At 35.8% G+C, this 22236-nt stretch overlaps 1 protein-coding gene across 1 annotated transcript in view; it reads left to right on the top strand.

The window, feature by feature from the left end:
• Positions 1-22236, top strand: part of LOC103038474 (teneurin-1) — a 382057-nt gene that overhangs the window by 142241 nt on the left and 217580 nt on the right. Inside the window, exon 5 of the mRNA XM_049484363.1 lies at positions 15606-15843. Within this exon, the coding sequence (XP_049340320.1) occupies positions 15606-15843 (238 nt within the window). The remainder of the gene's footprint in view (positions 1-15605; positions 15844-22236) is intronic.

The following is a 22236-nucleotide window of genomic DNA, read 5'->3' as shown; positions in this document are numbered from 1 at the left end:
GCGTAATCACGCTGTAATCTTCTCGTTATTATTATTATCAGGTCCCCAGCATCATCGGATCCCTCGCCGTGTCATGGTTGCGCTTATCGTTATCGTTAGCATCATCATCAACAACATTCGGCATCATCGTCATCATCAGTCATTTGCACTACACCCATCAACACCCATAATTATCATTAACAATTATGAATCAGCTTTCATCAGTTTTCAGCGATTCGCCACCGCCGCTGTCAATATTTCAACCCTTTTCATGGTCTTGTTATTTTCTGTTTGATATTAAAACAAGCAGCATATGCAAATAAAACCATTAACACTTGAACCCCGCAAATTCCAAATGTCTTCTCTAAATTAAAGTGGATATCTGATTCTGGGTTTGGAAATAGTGCTGTGGCATGACTGTAGAAAAGAAAACATGGACAGTAGGGTTTTTATTTCTTTTCCTTTTAAAGAAATGTAAAAAAAAAAAAAGGTGGACACTTCCTCTTCTCACAAACCAATGATCTAAGACCATCTTCACCATTACGACTAATTCGAAATTTGCAAATAACTTGTGCACAGTGTCTTTTAATTCGACCAATGGCACAACACCACATGATCTATAGTAGTATGACTTAATATCTACCGTATTTTTGAGACTATAAGGTGCACTTAAAATTCTTTAATTTTCCCCCAAATCAACAGTGCGCCTTATGTATGAATTCTACCAGTTAGATATTAAGAAGCAGTAAAGCTACTCTGCTGAAGTACAGTACTATAAGGGTGAGTTTTCAGTAAAGTTCCTCCAGCACTAAGGCTGGGTGCAGCAGCATTAGCATAAGCCGCTAACCGCAGCTCTAGCTCTTTCTTTGTTCAGAGGAGAGTATATTAGACTGTAGTCTGTAGCATGTTTGCCGTGTTAAAAAAAAAAAAAACTCTCTGTTCCTCAGGGTTCCTCAGTCTAGCGCTATCTGTTAGCAGCTAATACTAATGCTAATGCTGCTGCATCCAGCCCTAGTGCTGGAGAAACTTACCTGAAAACTCATGCTTAGACAAAATATTGGAAATCTAAGCTTACTGTTAATAAATGATAGTGCTTTACTCACCCAAATAAATAGTTTTCAGAAGAGAAATCTGTGTAGATTAACATCCAGAGCCCATTTGATTTTTTTTCTTTTAAGAATAACAGTTTTGTTTATTTAAACGCTTCCCCCAGCTTCCCCAATAGAAGGGAAAAATGGTGACACCCTTGCTCACTTCGATGTAGGCATCCTTACTAGTGTTATTTAATGTACCTTATAATCAGATGCGCCTAATAGTCTGAAAAATACCTAAACTAACCACACAATTACTCAGCTACTCCATGTAAACATGAGATGTTATGATGTAGCAGAATTACGTTTAAAAATGAATAAATAAATAGTATTTATGAGGTACAAAAAAGTGCCAATAATAACACAATGAAAGCTGTTAGAACTAAAACTGTTAGAAGCTAAAAGGAGCTAAAAAGACATAAAATATATATATATATATATATATATATATATATATATATATATATATATATATATATATATATATTAATTAATTAAAATAAAAGAAGAACAAGTATGAACGTGGGCTGTTTTGTCACATGTTTTTTTTTAGGCAAAGCTACAAATCCTTCTTGATCTGGTCAGAAGAGGCGCTATTCCTGCAACAACTTCACTGTCCTTGCTTTCTACAGACATTTATCTAACTAAATGCTACATCAAGGATAATAAATTTCCGTTACCAACAGGAACCACAGGCCTTGAGACGAACAAGCCTTCAGTGCTCATTCACAGTTCTCAGATGTTTGACACCTGATAAAATAAGACATCGTAAGTCATGTCCGCATAGTATATATAAGATTGATTTCTCAGCGTTTTGTCACGGCAGCGTAGTAACTTAAATAACCTGGAGTTCTCTCCGCTCGACAGACAGCGGCGAGGCTATTTAAGGTGAGGAATTCTCTTTCTTTCGCACTCTTATCCCCATGTGGATCTGCTATTATTTCACCGCCTCTCGGAGAAGTGATCATATTCATGCAGAATATCAGGAAAATGATGACACTTTCTCATGTAATCTAAGGGCAAACACTGCTCCTATCAAAGGCTTCACCCATCAGCCTCACCTAAAACTGCTCACCACATCATTCTCAAAGATTAAGGCCAAAACTAATGATCCCACATTAGCATAACCTGCACCAGTCACAACCCCCTGACAAATCCCCCGAGGAGCCGTGACTGGCCCCAGTCTATTTGACATGGAAATTTAAGGCAGGTTGTATAATTTGTCTTGTTTGATTTCCTGAAGCAGGGAAGGATGATACTGTATATTGAAGGAAAGTGTGCAGTTAAGTGTCTGGTTAAGATTTGAGATTCACTTATTTTGAGTTATTTTAGGAATGACTTTCCTGAAAAACCATGTATTGTACTTTTCCTTATTTTACTTTTTTCAGTTTTGAGGCCTTTTAAGGACTTTGGTCTGTTGGTCTGTCTACAGTGTTACCTAAATTAATTCTTAGTAGATATTATTTGTTTATTTGTAAAATACCATAAAATACCTAAATTAAAATACCATAAAATACCAAACATTTTCTACCATATTTGCACTAGTGTTTATCGGGTTCTGTTAATACTTGCACTGTCATTCCATCTTAACCCCCCCCCCCCCCATCACTATTGCACTATTGTCTTCTGTCTTCTGTCTCACGTACTTCTATTGTGTACTTGTTGTATTATTGTACATATAGTGTCTCCCATTCCTTTATATTTACAATCTTATTTTCTGCACTTGCTGTATTTTTTTTTTGGAGAAGGAAAGTAACACAATTTTAATTTTCTCTGTATGTCCTGTACATGCAGACAGCATTGCAGCATTGACAATAAGCTACTTGACTTGACTTGATTTGAATTAAACATACAAACTTTGGGAAAATCACTAGAATGTGCTCCATGTCCTCATGCTATTAGCATAGCCGCCATTTAGCTTTAGCTTTTTCATGTTTTCATTGCTAATTGTATGCTAGAAACTCATTCCTGTTACTCAAAACCCATTCATGTTACTCAAAAAATAAAAAAAAGTAACAAGAATAAGTGCCAGTAACAGGAGTGAGTTCCAGTAACAGGAATAAGTGCTAGTAACAGGATCGATTTTAATTTGTCATGAATTTCAATCATTTGAACATGCATTCAATTTCTTAAAAAAGAAAGACTTTCTTGAGAGAAAATCGAAGGAGTATTTTTTTTTTTTTTGCTTTTAAACATGCTTTTTTCAAATGCCACATTAGTTTTTGTAAAAAATTAAATAAAGCTGCCTGAGTTTGATTATTACATGTTTTAAATGGTTAAATATGTGTGTTATTAGATTCAGAGTAAAAGAAAAAATTATAATAATTTGGAAGAATTACAACAAGCAAATGGCTCCCATTCGGTGAATTGGCCCCAACTTTGATCATTTAATAAAATCACTCTGGTCTTGGGTCTGACTAAGAGGTATTTGGGCTCTTCTTAATGTGGCGAATCTTGGTTTACACTACCTAAAACTCATTTTCACTACCACAAGTGCAACCTTTTTTACATGTGGCTGCATTTAAGTCAAAAAGAATAGGGTTGAATTTTTGAAAGGCTTAACTGAAGACCTAAAACCTCAGATTTTATTTTATTCCTTTTGTTTTGACTTTTTACTTTGATTAACTAAATATAAAGTCCACTGGCTTCCATTTAACTAAGCTGTCTGGCCAAGTTAAGCTCGATCCATGCGCCATTAGCTTCTCTGAGTGATTTACTGACAGTTTTCATGTCATACATGCTGTATATACTCTGTAACTTTCAGTAGAAATGGAAAAGAAAATATGACATGGCGTCCAGAGTGGTCTTTTTTTCCTTCGAATGACAGCGGGAGAGAGAAAGGGATGGAAAAAAAAAAAGAAAAGAGAGAGAAAACACCTCATAACAGAGACCTTGTGAAAATGTCAAAATGTCCAACATCCACAGGAGCCAATCTCATTTCACGGTCACAACCATTCCCCAATATTAATTTTGTTTTATCGTGCCCTTATTAAGCTAATCTCTGCCCTGAGAAAGGGAAAGAGCATTTTTGTAAGCTATGCTAATTTTTTTTTTTTAGCGTTAGCTAAACTAATTTAGCCAGTTCATTAGCCAGCATTCACCGGCGTCTCTGAAGTTCAATTACACGTTTATGGGCAGTGGAAAACCATGGAGCATGCAAAGGCAGCGAGAGGTTGGAGATGCTTTAATGAGCATGAAATGTGTATTTTTGATGAGTTTTTATATTTGTCTGATTGGCAATTTGCAACAGCTTGCGCACGACACCTGCAAAGCTAGTTCAGTATGCTTGAATGGCGGTGCTAAAGTGTACTCAGTGCATCATCTGGAATATTCATGCAAGACAATTTGCCAGAGCTTGTATTACTGTTTAACTTGGAGCAGTTTTGTGTCATAACTATGAGTTTATGAAATTATGATGACATTTTTAGGTCGTTTTAAGACGTTTTTGCAAAAGAGTATTTATCATAATTCTGTTGTTATTCTCTGCTCTGAAAGGATGAGCAAAAAAAAACGTTGACACATTTATTATCATTATTAAGTTTCTTTAAGACTGAAAATTATGTTTTTCAGACTTAAACACTTAAAACCCTTGAATTTACCCAAAAATCCTCAGTGCACCTTGTAATCATTGTAATCCAGTGCAACTCATGTATGAATTCTACCAGTCAAAAACTCTACCAAGGAGCAGTAAAGCCACTCTACTGAAGTACAGTGTTATAAGAGTGAGCTTTCACTGAAATTTCTCCAGCACTAAGGCTGGGGGCAGCAGCATTAGCATTAGCTGCTAACCTCTAGCATTAGCACTAACTCTTTTGACCATCAGTGGTGAGTGTATCCAACTGTAGTCTTTGTGTTTGCTGTTTTAAAACAAGCTACAAGGGGCAAAGCACTAGCAGATAGCATCCTGGTTTACCAAAATGCTCAGGTTGTCTTAGTCTAGTGCGGCATTTATGTTTGCTAGCGCTGCGGTTAGCGGCTAATGCTGATGCTGCTGCACCCAGCCTTAGTGCTGGAGAAACTTCACTGAAAACTCACCCCTTTAGACACAATATTGTAAATCTAGGCATACTGTAAATTAACAGAAGCACTTTACTCACCCAAATGAACAATTTTCAAGAGAAAAATCTGTGCAGATTAACATCCAGCGCTCGTTTTAAACATTTTTCTTTTGAAGGGAAATGTTTCTATTTGAATAATTACAGTTTTGTTTACCTAGGCACTTCCCCCAGCTTCCCTATTAGAAGGGAAATATGGCGACACCCTTGCTCACTTCGATAAAGGCATCCTAACTAGTGTTGATTAATGCGCCTTATAGTCCAAAAAAATACAATATAGCTGTATTAATACTGTTAAGAGCAGTGATATATATGTTAAAGCATATTGTGATCTATTGTGAGAAAAGTTTGGTCGATTTTGCAATAGTTTTAATTTGTTATGATAAAATAAAGAAAAAAAAAGTAACCCTTTTGGAATTAACTAGTTTTCAGCATCAAAATTAATGTGGTCTGATCTCAGTCAGAAGTACAGACAATATTAACAGAAAACACCAGTAAGAAAATAACAACAAGCAATATATAGCTGCATATATATATATATATATATATATATATATATATATATATATATTTTTTTTTTTTTTTTTTTTTTTTTTTTTTTTTTTTTTTTTTTTTTAAAGCATCTTAGCATTAAAGCTGTTGGGAAACCCACCCAATTTTTGTGCAATGGTGAGAAAATAATATGTTTTGGTTCATCGTTATTTCTGACCATTATTTATGAAGCACTGTGAAACATCTAGGTGGATTTGGGAAAGTCGATGAGCTCCATTGTGGTGTTTTTTCCACTAACACCGTCCGTCTTCTTCTTCTAGATCTTTTTCTGTTTCCCTCGGGTTCTTTCCCACAATCCTTTGGACTGTTTGTTGTGATCTTGGAGTTATTTTAACAGGTTGGCTACTCATATCAAGAGTAGGAACAGTCCTGGATTGTAGACAAGTTGGTCAAACTATGGATTGATGTAATTCCAGGTCTGAAGTAAAAAGAAGTACCTTTGTTTAGGTTTGGATGGTGTAACAGTAATAATGTATACCGCTTTATTAAAACATGGTTTAAAAAATGTTTTTACCATTCACGAGGACAGCATTTTATTAATGTAACATGTCTAATATGCCAAATTTCTGCTTTATGTCTAGACAAACAAGCTGTATCTAGTTAAAATGCCTAAATCACGCATTACTTTGCATTTAAGAATAAAAAAATAAATAAAAATAAAATGCAGGTCCACAGGTCTCTTCAAATCCAAGGAAAATCTACTAAACATGGGAAAAACACTTTTTATATCCTTCACTCGAATGTGTGCATGGGTTTGACACTTTATCATTTTAGCTCCATTCCTCTTTATGGCCGTTTTCACACCTGAAAGTCTGGATTGGACCAGAGTTCGCACCAGTTTTCATGTCTTTGTTATATTGTGTACATTTGGCCGGGTTAGTTTCGGTTTCGCACTGCAGTTTAGTGAGCGGACTAAAGAGTTTAGTACATCCTGTCGTCATCATCATCAGCTATGTGGGCGGAGTCTCTATAAACTTCGTATTAGTTCATTTGTAGAATGTTAGTTAGGTTCAGTTCGACTTTGAGGTGATTTGCTTCGAGGGGTTGTGCCAAATTCTATCTCTCTGTCAGAATCCAACAAAAAGATTCTCCTCAGATTTCTTTTAATTCTGTTTATAAATAAGGATAAATTTATTGTTACAGTAGATTAATGAATTCCCAATCTCATCAATTGTGTTCATACTGCTGAATGTGGACCCCTCACTGAGGGGAGTCGGATTTCGACACAACACCCTTTTTATTTCCCTCTGGTTTCCGTCTGGTTTGCTTCAAGACTGCCGCAAATTTTCCTGTAAATGATCCAAAATTCTGAACCATCTAGAAAAGTGTTTTCACACTTCTGAAGAACTGGACCATGTTTAACGATCAGCTCTTTTGTTTGAACTAAACTCTGGTGCTTTGGTTCAGACTGTGGTTCACAACCCTTTTCACACCTGTTACTTTGGTTCAAATCAAACAGAAAAGCCTAAAAAAAAGTCCGAACCAAAAAAAAAAAGGTGTAAAACTAGCCTTATTCACATCTTCTGAGGTTTTCTAAAAGTTAATTATATATCGAAGGCTGGTTCACACTAACTAGTCTCTTTCTTGAAGAGAACCAGATTGAACAGATTTGTCAGTAACCAGGTTTTTTGTGCTTTATTGTATATTAGCACAGCATGTGAGAAACCCACATCTGCAATCTCGTCTCTTAATTGAAACACCTTTTGCCAACTATCTCCTGGAGAAATCAATAGCACAGAGGTTCACTTAGCTTTTCCAGTGTGCTCTGTGGATATTCACTCAATATGTTCATTAGGAGACATTGACTTTACTGCTTTTTTTGTGTGTTATTAGTTTAGATAGACTCGTAGACTTCATACCTATAATAGCGATTTACATAATGATTAGACCTAAAGTCATTAGGAATCAATCCAGGGAGTTCCAAAGGGTTTACTTATTTTCTTTCTCAAAAAAAAAAAAAAAAAAAAAAAATAGATGTTGTACAATAATGGTCAATTACCCTCGTCTCGCTACAGCTATCAGAGGCACACTGCTGCTGCTGCAGCTCAGCCCCGCCTCTAAACCCATACATCACCCAGTGCCCCTCTTGAACTACTCCTCCCATTATTTTTTTTTAGCCTTTTTCAAATTTAAGATTTAATTTAAGACGGTGGAGTCTAAAAATAGCTAAAATCATCGGGTTCAGCTGCCAATTAATGGAAAGAAAATTATAAATTGTTCTTTTTATTTACTGTTGTCCTTTAGTACTACACTGAAAGAAAAATATGTGTAAAATTTACTTAAAAAAAGTAAATTTAAATTCCAATAAATTTAAGTAACTTCCACTTGGTTTCAAGACTGTTAAATGTTACATAAAGTAAATAAATGAACTGAAATTCAGTCAATCCTTTCTTTTAGTAAACTTTACTTCATTTCTGCAAACAATATTACCTAATTACAATTACTAAATTTATACAATATTACTCAAATAATTTATAATACATAATATATTATAATTCCTGAAATTTAAATAGTTTAGTTAAAACACACATATTACACTGTCTCAACACATGGATGGCATGTAATACATTCTTTGTACTAGTATACTGAAAATAATGTATTACATGCCATACATGTGTTGCGACAGTGAGACTTGGTCTGTTTACAAAATAAATCTTTGAGATTATGTAAATATTTCAATGTGTTTTAGCTAAAATTATATATAATAATATTGTATAAATTATAAAGTATAAAGTAATGAAGTAAAGTTTACTTAAAGAAAGGATTGACTGAAGTTCAGTTCACTTATTTACTCTGTGTAACATTTAAGTCTTGAAACTGAGTTGAAGTTACTTAAATTTATCTGAAATTAAATTTACTTAAAGAAAGCAAATGCAGAAAGTTGTGAAACTTTTTTAAAGTAAATTTTTACTTTAAGTAGTACTGGAGTACTACTGGAGTACTGTTGGAGTATGCTGGAGTATGCTCACCAGAATCTCACTCAGCAGAGCCAGGGGTTTCCCACTGATCACCCCATCATGAATCATCATCTCGTACCCTGGATCTGAGCATCCTTTACTGTTATCAGATGTTAGATGATGGAAGTCATAAGCTGGCAGGGCTTTGAACGGCCGGGGCGAGTGTTGATGAAATATGATATCGCATATTCTGCATTACAGAGCTGTTGACCAGCGCACGGAATCACTGGCAGCTTTCGATTGCTTTCAGCTAGTACTTAAAATATCCCTGCATTTCCCTGCCTGAGCCAGGCCTGGTGTTATTTGTGCAGGCAAGGAGTCATATTGGGTAAGTTTACGGCACTTTGGCTGTCATGTCCCAAAGCTACGGCAGCTAAGCTCTCTAATGTACCATCTGGCTCCTCTGCTGCTGCTGTGCGCATGCACACACACACACACACAGTCACACACACATAAAAAACGCGGTACACCACCTAGCCAGCCTGCTTGGTGGCACACAAGTGTTGGGATTATCACAAGTTCTTATTTTCAGCATTAAATCCATATAGGAATCCATAAGTTAATGCACGAGTCTTATAGGAATCCTATATAGAGAAAAATGCAGATGTCTGAAATTAATATATATATATATATATATATATATATATATATATATATATATATATATATATATATATATATATATATATATATACATATATGCATACTTTCATTACTCTCCTGCTTTATTAAAGCAATTAGACAACCAATAATAATAATAATAATAATAATAATAATAATAATAATAATAATAATAATAATAATAATGATAATAATAGCAGTATTTAAATTGTGCATACTTTGTGAGCAACTTTACAGGAGAGAGAAAAAACCTTGTAAACTTTCAATGGAAGTCAAGGTAAAAAGAGTTTATTTCAGGTCATTTTAAAGTGTTTCTATTGGTCTGTTTATCAAGAAATTTTGGCACAGTGTAAGGGACAGTTTATTTGTTTAAATTATGTAGTAAACTAAAAATTGACAAAAATGGAGATAAGTGTTTTTCATAGGACAGCGACGATATAGATTATATATAGATTATATTATACCTATACCCACAGTTCTATATTTATTAACATTCTTTTTTCACATTTTACCACTTTTTGCAATCTGTAAAATATATTTAAAGTTAATTTTATCCTTCTATCTTTTGTTTAGAATATATTTGTTTATATGTTTTGTTGACTGCAGGTTTTTACATTGTAAATCTTAGTATTTTACCTATTCTTTTTATCTTGACATATTTGCATTTTAAATTATGTAGTTTATAAAAATCAGCTTAGTAATATTGTGTGAGCAGACTCTCGTTCCAAGCATTTTACTGCAGGTGTATATTACTATGAACGTGACAAATAATATTTTGATTGAAATTCAATGCCTTGTGCCTGCGCTGTTAAAATATCGTCAGAGTTTAGGAATAAATGGTGGTCTGGAAGTGAGGTGTGTTCAGGAACATATCTGGTGCAAATGTTTCTATCTTGGTGTCGGAAAACACAGGTGCGCCACTGACCGATTAAAACCCTGACAACAGTCAACAGTCAGCCATCCAATATTATTCTAGCCATGCAGGAGTGTTGTGTGTGCAATTCAAGTTAAATAAACAAATAATTGTGCTGCGCAAATGCAGCCTTTACATCAACAATAAACAGAATAAAGAATAAAATAACATTGCTGTTCCCTTTAATTAAATAAAAAAAAAAGTGCCCTATAGATTGCTAAAATAGGGCTCAATAATTTCAGTCAATGCTCGATGAGGGTGAGTGGATGGATGGTATATTCCATTTACAAAGTCATGCCATTTGCAGGCATTTATTTTCCTCAATCACGTGTGCCATAGAAGCCATTAGCAAAGCATTGTGAATTGGAATGATTGTGACCGGCAGCTTCTGGCAAGAATTGTCCATGCTAAGAGACAAGTGCCTCTAAAAGAAATTGAACTGAAACATACTTTAAATGCAGGAGGCCATAAACGCATATCCTGCAGATCAATATATCATGTTTTAGCTCTAAGTCATGGGACAGAGTACTACTTTTTGTCTTTAAATATTATTATTATACTGTACTTAATATTATAGCTGTCTTTTACAGCTGATCTCACCCCTTCAGGACTGACCCAGCACTCGGCCACATCTGGCTGAATTCTGGGTCACCGTTCTTTGCAGTATGTGGGCCACAAGTAATTGCAGAATGTGGCTCAGGACATATCAGTGTGCTATGGTTATATATTTCTATTTCTGAAAAGGGGTGTGTTAATGTTAGGTTAACATTACATTTTTAGTGTATTAGAGCATTCACAATGAATAAAGCACCGTGACTTTAGACTGGATTGTCCTGGTTACATAGACACAGATTCAAATGCAATAGTACAAGAAAAATATATATATACAGTACTGTGTAAAAGTTTTAGGCACCAAAGCAAATTACACTAATCCATTTATTTCAATATGCAATACGAGTGTTTTTTACTTAAAAAAAAGCACCACATATGATTTAAACAGATGCAAATAAACATACAGTACATACAGTAAAACACAACAAGGATTTCTCATTTTTAACTGAAGTTAATGTTATATCCTGTGAGCCAATCAAGCTGAAGAATAAAGTGTAGAGATTCCAGATTCCTCCTGGATGCTCCTCCTCAGCCAGCATGTGTATATTATTATGTTCAGTTCCGTCAGCAGCTCACCTGATTTATCACATTTACCATTGATTTACCAAACCAGGTGTTGATAATTATGATGAGAACTAGAGATAAATAACTCTATTAAACTCAGATGAGGAGGAGAGATTAGGAGATGTTTTAAGGAAAACAGGGCTGTAAAAGCTGTAACTGCTTTTTGTAAAATTGCTTTTTGTTTGTATTTATTGTAATGCTGTAATGTGTTTTACTGAGCTAATAAACACTTACTTCACAGATAAGAAGCTTTTTCTATTCTGAAATACACACAGGTGCCTAACACATTTGCACAATCTGGTATATTGTATATTGTATCAGTTTAAAAAGAGTTTGAGCAAAGTTCAAGCAAAGTTCATCCAGCTCCAGTGACTAATAGTGAAGCTAATATGATAGCTAGCTAGCTAGCTAGCTAACATGCTAACTAAGAGCTAATGCTGCAATCAATTTGACAAACCAGCGATACTTTTGAAGTAAACAATGGAGCACTGTTGTTGTAAGTCGCTCTGGAGAAGGGTGTCTGCTAAATACTCTAAATATAAATGTAAATGTATATGTAAATATAATAAACAGTGTATTAAACAGTTTGTTAGCTCTTTTTGTGTCTGTGTCTCGTCTCTCAACTTCTGTGGACATGTTTTTTTTTTTTTATAGTGTTTGCATGTGCCAAATACCTTATAATGCTTTGTTATTAACTGGTATACATGCTAACAATGCTAATTGCTAATAAAGGATGCTAGTTTATAGATTGTATTCTTGAATTTGAATCGAGAGCCTTATTGGTGATGATGCATTGCATTGTTGCCATGCTAGTTGGTACCTCAAATATATATTCAGATTGGGTGGTGCCTCAGCTAATCACAAGAAACTGCTATTGGACACTGCTATTCATTTCTGATCCACGAGAATATAAAATACTCACTCTGGTGGTGATACAATGCACTGAGGTAGCATTTACTTTAATACTGCAGTGAGGGACGGAGGGAGGGAGGAGTTTTTTTATAGTTTAGCTTTAGAGTTCGTATTTCAGGAAGCCTTCAAGGGATCTCTTTTATTACCTTCATTAAAAAGGTGCCCAACTCTCAGAACTGGGCACAAGGTGTTTCATATCGGTCTGATTCTGAACATAATAAGAGCCAAAACTTGAGTTGAACTTTTGAAAATGATAAAATGTTCTTTCATCACCAAAGAAATAGTTGCAATAATAGTTGCAATGCTGTTTCAGAAGGGAAGGGCGCTGCCAATATAATCGGAAGTTTGAATCCCGGTCATTCAGCTTGCCATTAGCTGCCGGAGCCCTGAGAGAGCAATGGGCCCTAGATAGACCAGATTTTGCAGGATATTTTGATAGTTACAAGTTAAAATTACAAATCATATTGTAGGAGACAGTCACACAGGCAGGATGTTTTTATTGTCAGCAAATTCTACTTAAATGTCTTTAGTTGAGACAAAATATTATCAGACATTATTACTTTGAATTTTGCCATGTTTTAGACGTTTTATTTTTTTGCGGGATCTGGCAACCCTGACTGCAGCTCATAATAACCAGTAACTGGTACTTTATCACTATCACTGCAAAGACAACATAAGGCACTAAACGTGAGATTTAAACACTGACAATATGTTGAAATGTATATAATGAGCTGATGTACAGTGAGTATTGTCCCTTATCTGGTGTTTTTACATTTTTGGAGACACATTGTCCTTCACGAAGACAAAAGCGGGACTCTTCACTCCAGATGTGGCCTGTGAGGTTGTTAGAACTATAATGAACGATAATTGAAAAAATAAAATGATAATGAAATGCTTCTCTGGTGAGCTTTTGTTTACAACCCTCCCCTGTCCCTTTTTGTTGCACTCGACGTGACTTTAGTTTCCGCCCGTTACAACCGTTCTTGGGCTCCCTATCTCCTTATAAGTGTGTTTTTTGTTTTGTTTTTTTCCCGGCTGTGTCCCAATTAACCAGCCAGGGCAGCAGTAGTGTATTGGACCGCGACCATGGCGACACAGGTTCGATCCCTTGTGATCCCCCTTTCTTCTTGGGTTTATCTGCTTTGTATTGAACTGTTCTGCAATTGTGTTCAACAACCCTCTGGGCTGGAGAGCTACTAGTCTGTAGCTCCATCCCTTTACACTTCATTTTCCAAAACAGATTTTTTTGTTGTTGTTGTTTTTCGGCTGCCACGTAATGACTTGGAAAATATCTGGCCCACGGCCAAACTTAATTGCCGACCCTACAGTATGGCATGGCAACCCACCAAATTTTATTCCTGTCACGTGTTTCTTACTGGATGCAACTATCTTTTTGACAATGAGTGAATAGTATAGGCCCTTTTTAGATTCTTTATGCAGATGATAAGCTGATATGATTCACTGTAGCAGTTGAAATGTCTTCATGTCGTTTTTGAGCTTTATTTCATGTTGTTTTTTCTGGTCTTGACTCGTGTGAAGGACGGCCTGCCCTTGCTTTTTCCTTGTGAAACGCTCCGTTTGGAATGGAATGCAGACTAGAGCCATTTGAGATGTTTTGTTGCTCTCACATGGTGTCAGTGCACGTTCAATAATGCCGGCGCAGAACGGCAAGATTGGCAACTCTTGCTTTAGCTCTGTACGACACATCAAAGCACCTTCCTATAAACTTCACACAAAGACTCCGCATCTGCCGCCGGCGACTTGTGTTTTTTTGTTTTTTTTTTTCCCTTTGTGGTGACTCTTATTTCACACTTCACATTTGCCTCAGTGTGAGCACATCATCTCGGAATATGTATGCAAAGTGTTTACACATATCTGAAATCAGATCAGGAGAGCCGAACCCAAAGATTCTGCAACAAATAAGCCCATTTGTTATGGACACTCATACAGTCTTACTTTGGGTAGAAACTTTTACACTGAGGGAAAGAATATGAGTTCAGTATTAAGAAGCAGTATGCTTGGTTTATGCTGCTTTAAAGGAGAACTCCGGTGTAAAATGTAAGACTTTTGTTGTAGTAAAACATGATAAAAAGTACTTATTTTTGATGAATAGCTCACCTCCGCTCTCCCACAGCTTTCTGAGATCCAGAAATTTTAACAGTTTGTCCAAACAGCCTTCAGACTGCGAGTCACAGGACATAATTTGCCCCAATAAATCGCTTTTTCCACTGTTACAGACATCTCCAGATATCTCCAGGAGACAGGCTATGCGGAGTATATATATATATATATATATATATATATATATATATATATATATATATATATATATATATATTAGTACAGTAATGGCGGCGCTCAGAGCTTAAACTAGCACTATAGGATGTAAACAGTGTTTTTTAATAAGCTTCTTGTGCACTTTTTAAGTTATTAAAAAGTTCAGACGCACATCTCTAAGTTTTGTCAGCTCATATTTAAAAAAAAAAAAGCTATTTGTCCACTGCTGCGCACCGTAATTACACTTTGGGCGCAGCACGTTTCCACGAAGATTGACGCAAAAACACAACAGCGAGTGGAAATGGAGGAGCTACTGAACGCTGTGATGTCATGTGACCGAGAAAGCCAAAAGAAAAAAAAAAACTCACTGCTCCTCCTGTTTTTTTTTTTCAATTTCAGCCTGTATGCAGGAGTTTTATCACTGAATAGAAGTGTGAAATGAATCCTGTCCAGATAGGGCTAAAAAGGGCTTTTTTTTTTTTTTTTTTTTTGTAAAATCTGTGCTGTAAAGGCAACACTAGTTGAAAACTGAACCATGATTTACACATACTGTATTTTTTTTATTATTCTACCTCTGACATATATTCAGGCACATCATTATTGTATTAATTATTAACCAAAATAGTATGGAATTGATATAAAAAATAGTAATATTTTCATTGTGTGCATCAACAAGTAAAATCTTCTAATCAGTTTTCATGATAAATCAACTATATTTTAAACATTATTTTTAATGCATAAACCACAATTAAAAGCCTTATCAAAGAAACCAAATCAATATGCTATAAAATGACACCATTAAATGCTAAAAGAGCAATAGAAGAATGCATTTCACTGTGTATTTCTGCATTATTAATAGAGATAAAAGAACAGGGATGTGAATTAGTTAAATAACCACTTTAAAGTCTCTCTTTCCTAAAATAATCATTTTAATTATATGTGATTGAAATTTTAGAGTGTGATATAAACGTTGCTCACCCCTGTTTGGTTTGGTTTTACTTTTAATTTAGTTCACTGTTGGAAAAATGTAAATGAACTGATTTGTTCACTGAGTGTGTGTGTGTCTCTGTAGAGCCTCCCAGCAGTCCAGCCAGGCAGTTCACCTTCCGACCTCTGCCTCCGCCGCCTCCACCCCCACACGCCTGCACCTGCGCCCGCCCGGCGCCCTACGCCCACGTCACGCTGCAGAGAAACACCATGCCCGTCCGCAGCCAGGCCAGCCAGGGCTCTGAACCAGGCGCCGGCCAACCAGACGGCTCCCAGATCCACAATAACTGGGTGCTGAACAGCAACATCCCTCTGGAGACCAGGTCAGTTCACAGAGCCCGGGATACAGCGCTGTGATTAACCTATTTTAATTATTTATAACAATGGGTGCCACTTTTAAATAAGACTACCTTTATAAAGGGGTTATGAATGATTTATAAAGGAGATTTTTAATGGTTATTAATTAGGCTGCTAATACTTTAGAACTCATTAATAAGAAGTTAATAAATAATAAACAACACAGATAGAAATGGCAACAGAGAACCTGTATTATTAATTTATTTGTAAGTATGTTTAACTATTTACTATTAATTAAACGACTGAGCAAATAAAACAGATCACTGTTGCCTTTTCAATCGATGTGTTGTCACTGCTTATCTTTTAAAACCCAATCAATAATACTTAATAATCGTATTTATAAACCCGTTATAAACCCTTTATAAGGGTAGTCTTAATTTAAAGTGGTTCCAAACAATGTAGAATCACCCTACTGAGCTAAAGCTCTCATCTGCAATCCATTTTCAGAAGATAATGGTGATGTCCCACTTAGATTAGTATACATCCACTATATTTAGTATAGTGATATATATTTATATATATATATATATATATATATATATATATATATATCACTGTATAGAATCAGTTCTCTAAGCTTACACTGTGTTCCTAATTATTATGCAAATTATATTTCTTTCCCTGATTTCCCTAAATGGTCGATGCAAATGACATGTTGCTTGAAACCTGTGGCCTGCTCAATAATGTGTAACATCCTTCTTAAGTAGTTTTCCTTTAATTGGGCTCACCTGGCAACTAATTATCACAGGTGTCTAAGATTGATTTCAGTGATCCAAAGAGCCCTGAGACACAATACCATCCATGAGTTTAAGTGAGAAAACAGAAAAAAATAATCTTTATGACATTTAAATCAAATTCGCATAATAATTTGGAACGCGGGGTTGAGTTGTTTAGGGTTTATAGGGTTTGTTTTATAGGGTGGGTATATATTTGAGTATTGTTTCATTCTATAAACTACGGATGGCGTTTCTCCCAAATTCCTAATAAAAAATATTGTAATTTCAAAAAAGATGCTGAACTTTCAGATCTCAAATAATAAAAAAAAAAAGTTAATATTCTTAAAGTTTTAAGAGTTCAGAAATAATCAATATTTGGTGGAAAACCCTGATTTTAATCACAGCTTTTTTCATGCATCTTGGCATCATGTTCTCCTCCACCAGTCTTGCACACTGCTTTTGGATAACTTTCAAGCAGTTCAGTTTGGTTTGAGGATCAGCTTGTGATCATCCATGTTCCTCTTGATTATATTCTAGAGTTTTTTGTTGTTGTTGTTGTTGTTCAGAGCTGTATATAAGAATAAATAAAAATGTTTCTGTCACAGTTCTGTTTTCAGGACAATAATCCATCCATATAAAAAAGAGATATATAAATGAAATCTCATAACTTATTAGAAAATTATTTGGTCTAAAAACATCTAAGCACTTTATAGAGTGGTCATTGTTCTTCAATTGTTTTTCAAACCATTGTCCTTGAAGTACCTTTTGTCTTTGTTTCTCATGGTGAAACAAAGGGGTGGGGGGGGGGGGGGGGCATTCTCAAAGGGTTAAAAGCAGTTCTTCTGTTATTAAACCAATAATTTATTTTTAGATTTTGTTGTTCCCTTTTTGTAGACTATTTCTTTTTATGAACCCTGAATATTTGCATCCTAATGTCCCATATAAGTCAGATTGTTGTTGTAAAAGAATCCTTATGGGATGCCTTGCAGAATAATTGAAGCTTATGATGGGTAATATCTCTGGGATGATAATAATAGCAGTTATAGTTCTGTGGCTGTGGCTGCGTTATTAGTTGCCTAGTGTGGCCCATCTGGCCTTCTCTTTATTTGGGAGAACATCTGCTCTTGAAAGAAACACTTTGTCAGATTTGCAGCTTCCATTTCGACTTGTATCCGTCTTCAGCTCTGCCAACTGTGCCTCGCTTCCTGTGCTGCGAACGGTTTCCTTAAACCGAGCTCTAAACAGCCACGGTGATGGTAATGACTGTGCAAAACGACACTGGTCTTTTTCCTGTGTGCAGTGTGTAGAAATGTGTCTCTGAGAGGATACGGCAAGACAAATATTCTGTTTGCATTTTTAATGAAGACTTGGTAACAGCTGAATTCATACATTAAATGACTTGGGATGAGATTGGCACCCGGCCAGCCATGAAGAAAGGTTTTTAATAAGATATGAATCTACTCGTAATTAGATCCTCCGCTCGCGCTCAGGAGAGAAAGAGAGAGAGAGAGAGAGAGAGAGAGAGAGGGGGAATAGATGCAGTGACTATTTAAATTAATGATTGGTTAAATATAAATATCTGAAAGGGACGACAAGTCAGGCCTAATTATGTGGCTTTATGTCTCACCAAACTCAATCCTGCTCTCCATACGTGCAGCATCACGGCTACTGTACCACAACTGTTAATGGATTTCAGCCTATAAGTCATGTGACTTTATTATTATTTTTTTATTTTTAGGCCTTTAGGTCTGTCTGTCTGTTACTCTGTATGTCTGATAAACTCAACTTTTACTTTTGACTTATTATATATATATTTTTTATATATTATTTATGCTGCTGTATATATATATATATATATATATATATATATATATATATATATATATATAGCAATTATTCATATATTATTATTGAAAGTGGATATTCTAATTAATCAATCAAAATCAATGATCCTTTATTTTCACTCTGGAGTACATTGAGGTTAACCCTCATTTACAGTACAGTCTAGCATTTAGAGTTTAGAGACCAAAATAATGTAAAAATGATGAGTTTCTTTGATTTTGCCAAATTGAAAACCTCTGGAATATAATCAAGAGGAAGATGGATGATCACAAGCCATCAAACCACCAAACTGAACTGCTTGAATTTTTGCACCAGGAGTAAAGCAGCATAAAGTTATCCAAAAGCAGTGTGTAAAACTGGTGGAGGAGAACATGATACCAAGATGCATGAAAAAAACAGTGATTAAAAACCAGGTTTATTCCACCAAATATTGATTTCTGAACTCTTAAAAGCAAGTAAATAATTTATAAAATTGATTATGGGGCAGATTATGGAAGGAGTTGAGGTCAAATTTGGTTGCGTAATTATCTTGCGTTAAAAAATAATAGTAACACGTTACTGATTTCAAATTAATTGTGTGAGTTAACGCTTTAATGTTGACAGCCCTAGTAAAATATATTCATTTTGCATGTATTTTCTTTTAAGAGGCTACACAGTTCAGATACATAGTATGTGATTATTTTGTTATATTATACGTTGTTATATGTGGGATTCCCAAAGGAAACCCACACAACATATGGAAACTACACCCAGACAGGGACTTGAACCCAAGACCTCAGCACTGGAAGGTGAAAGTTTACCACCAAGCCAGCGCGCCTTCATATAACTTTTTGCCATTTTTGCCATTTTGCCATTAATTGTGTAATTATGTAATTATAGTTAATTACACACATTATATACATGTGCATTTGGAATAAACAACACATTCTAGATAAATTCAGATTTATTTGATACATTTGATTTAATGAATATTTACTGGTTGTAAATGTTGTATCAGTGAAAGTGACGGGTTAGGAGGAGTGATAATTGATAAGCAGTGATGATGAACAATTCCCTGCAACAGCTGCAGGAGGAGTGGAGGTGAAATGAGACGTGCCCTTCCTCCCCCAATGCCCTTCACTCCTCCTTCTCTTTCTCTCTCCTTCTCCCTCTCTCTCTATCTCTCACTCTCTATTCTCTCTCTCTCTCCTTCTCCCTCTCTCTCTATCTCTCTCTCTCTCTCTCTCTCTCTCTCTCTCTCTCTCCTTCTCTCTCTCTCTCCTTCTCCCTCTCTCTCTATCTCTCACTCTCTCTTCTCTCTCCTTCTCTCTCTCACTCTCTCTCTCACTCTCTCTTCTCCCTCCTTCTCTCGCTCTCTCTCTTTTTTCTCCTCTCACTTCTTCTTTCTCCCTATCTCTCCTTCTCTCTTTCTCTCTCTCTCTCTCTTTCTCTCTCTCTTTTTCTCTCTCCTTCTCTCTCTTACTCTCCTTATCTCTCTCTCCTTCTTTTTTTGCTCTCTTTCTCCTCTCTCTTGATCTCCCTCACTCTCCTTTTTTTCTCTCTTTTCTCTCCTTCTCTCTCCTTCTCTCTCTCCTTCTTTCTCTCTCTCTCTCTCTCTCGCACTCTCTCTCTTCTTCTTTCTCCTTCTCTATCTCTTTCTATCTCTCTCTCTCCTTCTCTCGCTCTCTCTCTTTTCTCTCCTCTCACTTCTTCTTTCTCCTTATCTCTCCTTCTCTCTTTTTCGCTCTCTCTCTATCTCCTCTCTCTTTCTCCCGCTCTCTCTCTTCTCTCTCTCTCTCTTTCTCTCTCCTTCTCTCCTTCTATCTCCTTCTATCTCTCTCTCACTCTCCTTTTCTTTTTCTCTCTCCTTCTATCTCTCTCTCTCTCTCTCTAGTCCTTCACTATTTCCTCACCTTCAGCACCACCTTCATACACAGAGACAGAGGGAGGGAAATAAAGACACTCAGAAATGATATTCTCTGCTTTTGGGCTTTGGCTGGTTCTGTTGTTAGTGTTAGTGTGGCTCCTGGACTGATTAATTAGTGCTCTTAGCCGATTGGAGATAAATTGCCCGTGTGCTTATCCCCGACACTTTGACATTGAACTGCTGGTTTACAGAGACTGATCAAAGCTCCTTTTTCCTCGCTCTTCTTCATTTCGCAATCAACTCTTTAAGGGACTGCTCAACGATTTTGTGGAGGTGTAAACTTATCTTCATTGCGTCTGTGTTAGCCGCCGTTTCTGGCCTGTGCTCAACTAACGATTGGCATGAAGTTGAGCAAATCTGTTTGAACAACTGTTTTTTTTTTTTTTTTTTTTTTTTACTTCTTAAACTTTTGAATATGCAACGGTGCCTTGCAAAAGTATTCGGCTCCCTTGATTTTTTCAAACTTTTGCCACATTTCAGGCTTCAAACATAAAGATATGAAATTGTAATTTTTTGGTGAAGAAGCAACAACAAGTGGGACACAATCGTGGAGTGGAACGAAATGTATTGGACATTTTAAACTTAAAAAAAATATATAAAAATAAATAAATAAATAAATAAATAAACAAATGCGTTAATACTTTGTAGAGCCATTTGTAGAGTTAATACTTTGTCTATATCAGTTTTGCACATCGAGAGACTGAAATTTTTGTCCGTTTTATCCTTGCAAAACAGCCGGAGCTCAGTGAGGTTGAATGGAGGCCGTTTGTGAACAGCAGTTTTCAGCTCTTTCCACAGATTGACACGGTGATTGGTTTATTTCATGTTACGTCCAAAATAAACCACAGCCATGATTAATTAATAAAATCCGTTACTGAAAAAGCCGCTCAAGGTGTACTTTTCCCGCTGTTACGATAGCAAAGACACGCCCTATATCATGCTACATATAGATTGCCTATAGATAGTTAAAATAGGGCCCATTATCTCTGATCTCCTGGTCTTGTGATTTCTGTGCATTCTGCAAAATTCAATGTATGTGGTAGAGAATTGAACACCAAACCAACTTGAATAACTTGAGCAACTCGTACCAAAGAAAAATGTCATATATGTCATTAAATACAAAAAAAGTTAATTTATCAATGCCAGGGTAAAACGTTCAATTGATAATGTTGATTAGAGATAAAAAAAAAAAAAAAAAAAAAAAGCTATTCTACAGCTCTGGAAAAAAAGAGACTTAAACACTAAAAAAATGAGTTCCTTTGATTTTACCAAATAAAAAAAAAAACTTCTGGAATATAATCAAGAGAAAGATGGATGATCACAAGCCATCAAACCACCAAACTGAACTGCTTGATTTTTTTTTTTTTTTTTTTTTTTTTGCACCAGGAGTAAAGTCATAAAGTTATCCAAAAGCAGTGTGCAAGAAATAAATCACCAAATCATTCAGACAGTTGTGCTCAGTTAGTAATTTGGGTATATATATATATATATATATATATAGTGGAGGGATATAAATAGCGTACATCTGCAACAGGGCTGTAGGAAAGACTTTTAAGCCTGTTTTTACAGTCTGGAAATGGGCTCACATCTGTGCGGAGAGTAGGCGCTGGGACGGGGTAATGTACTGTAAGTGCAATTCTCAGCTAAGGTCGGTCTGAAAAAAAAAAAAAAAAAAAAAAAAAACTCTGTGTGGTGTTTTTTAAATCCCAAGCCCCTGTTGCACAATCCCAGCCTCGTCAACGCAGGTGTACAGTTTTCTGCCCTCAGAGAAGAGTGGGAAATACGGCGAGGTGAGAGAGCAAGAAAGAACTGATTTACATTACACTCAAACATATTAGCAAGTAGGTGTTATGCTAAAATATGCTTAAAACAAAACCTTAAATAGGGTTTCACAG

Source organism: Astyanax mexicanus, chromosome 10 (assembly GCF_023375975.1).
Source record: "Astyanax mexicanus isolate ESR-SI-001 chromosome 10, AstMex3_surface, whole genome shotgun sequence".
NCBI classification, from domain to species: domain Eukaryota; kingdom Metazoa; phylum Chordata; class Actinopteri; order Characiformes; family Acestrorhamphidae; genus Astyanax; species Astyanax mexicanus.
Note: the sequence above shows the minus strand (reverse complement) of the source record. Positions and strands in the feature narration are given on the sequence as shown.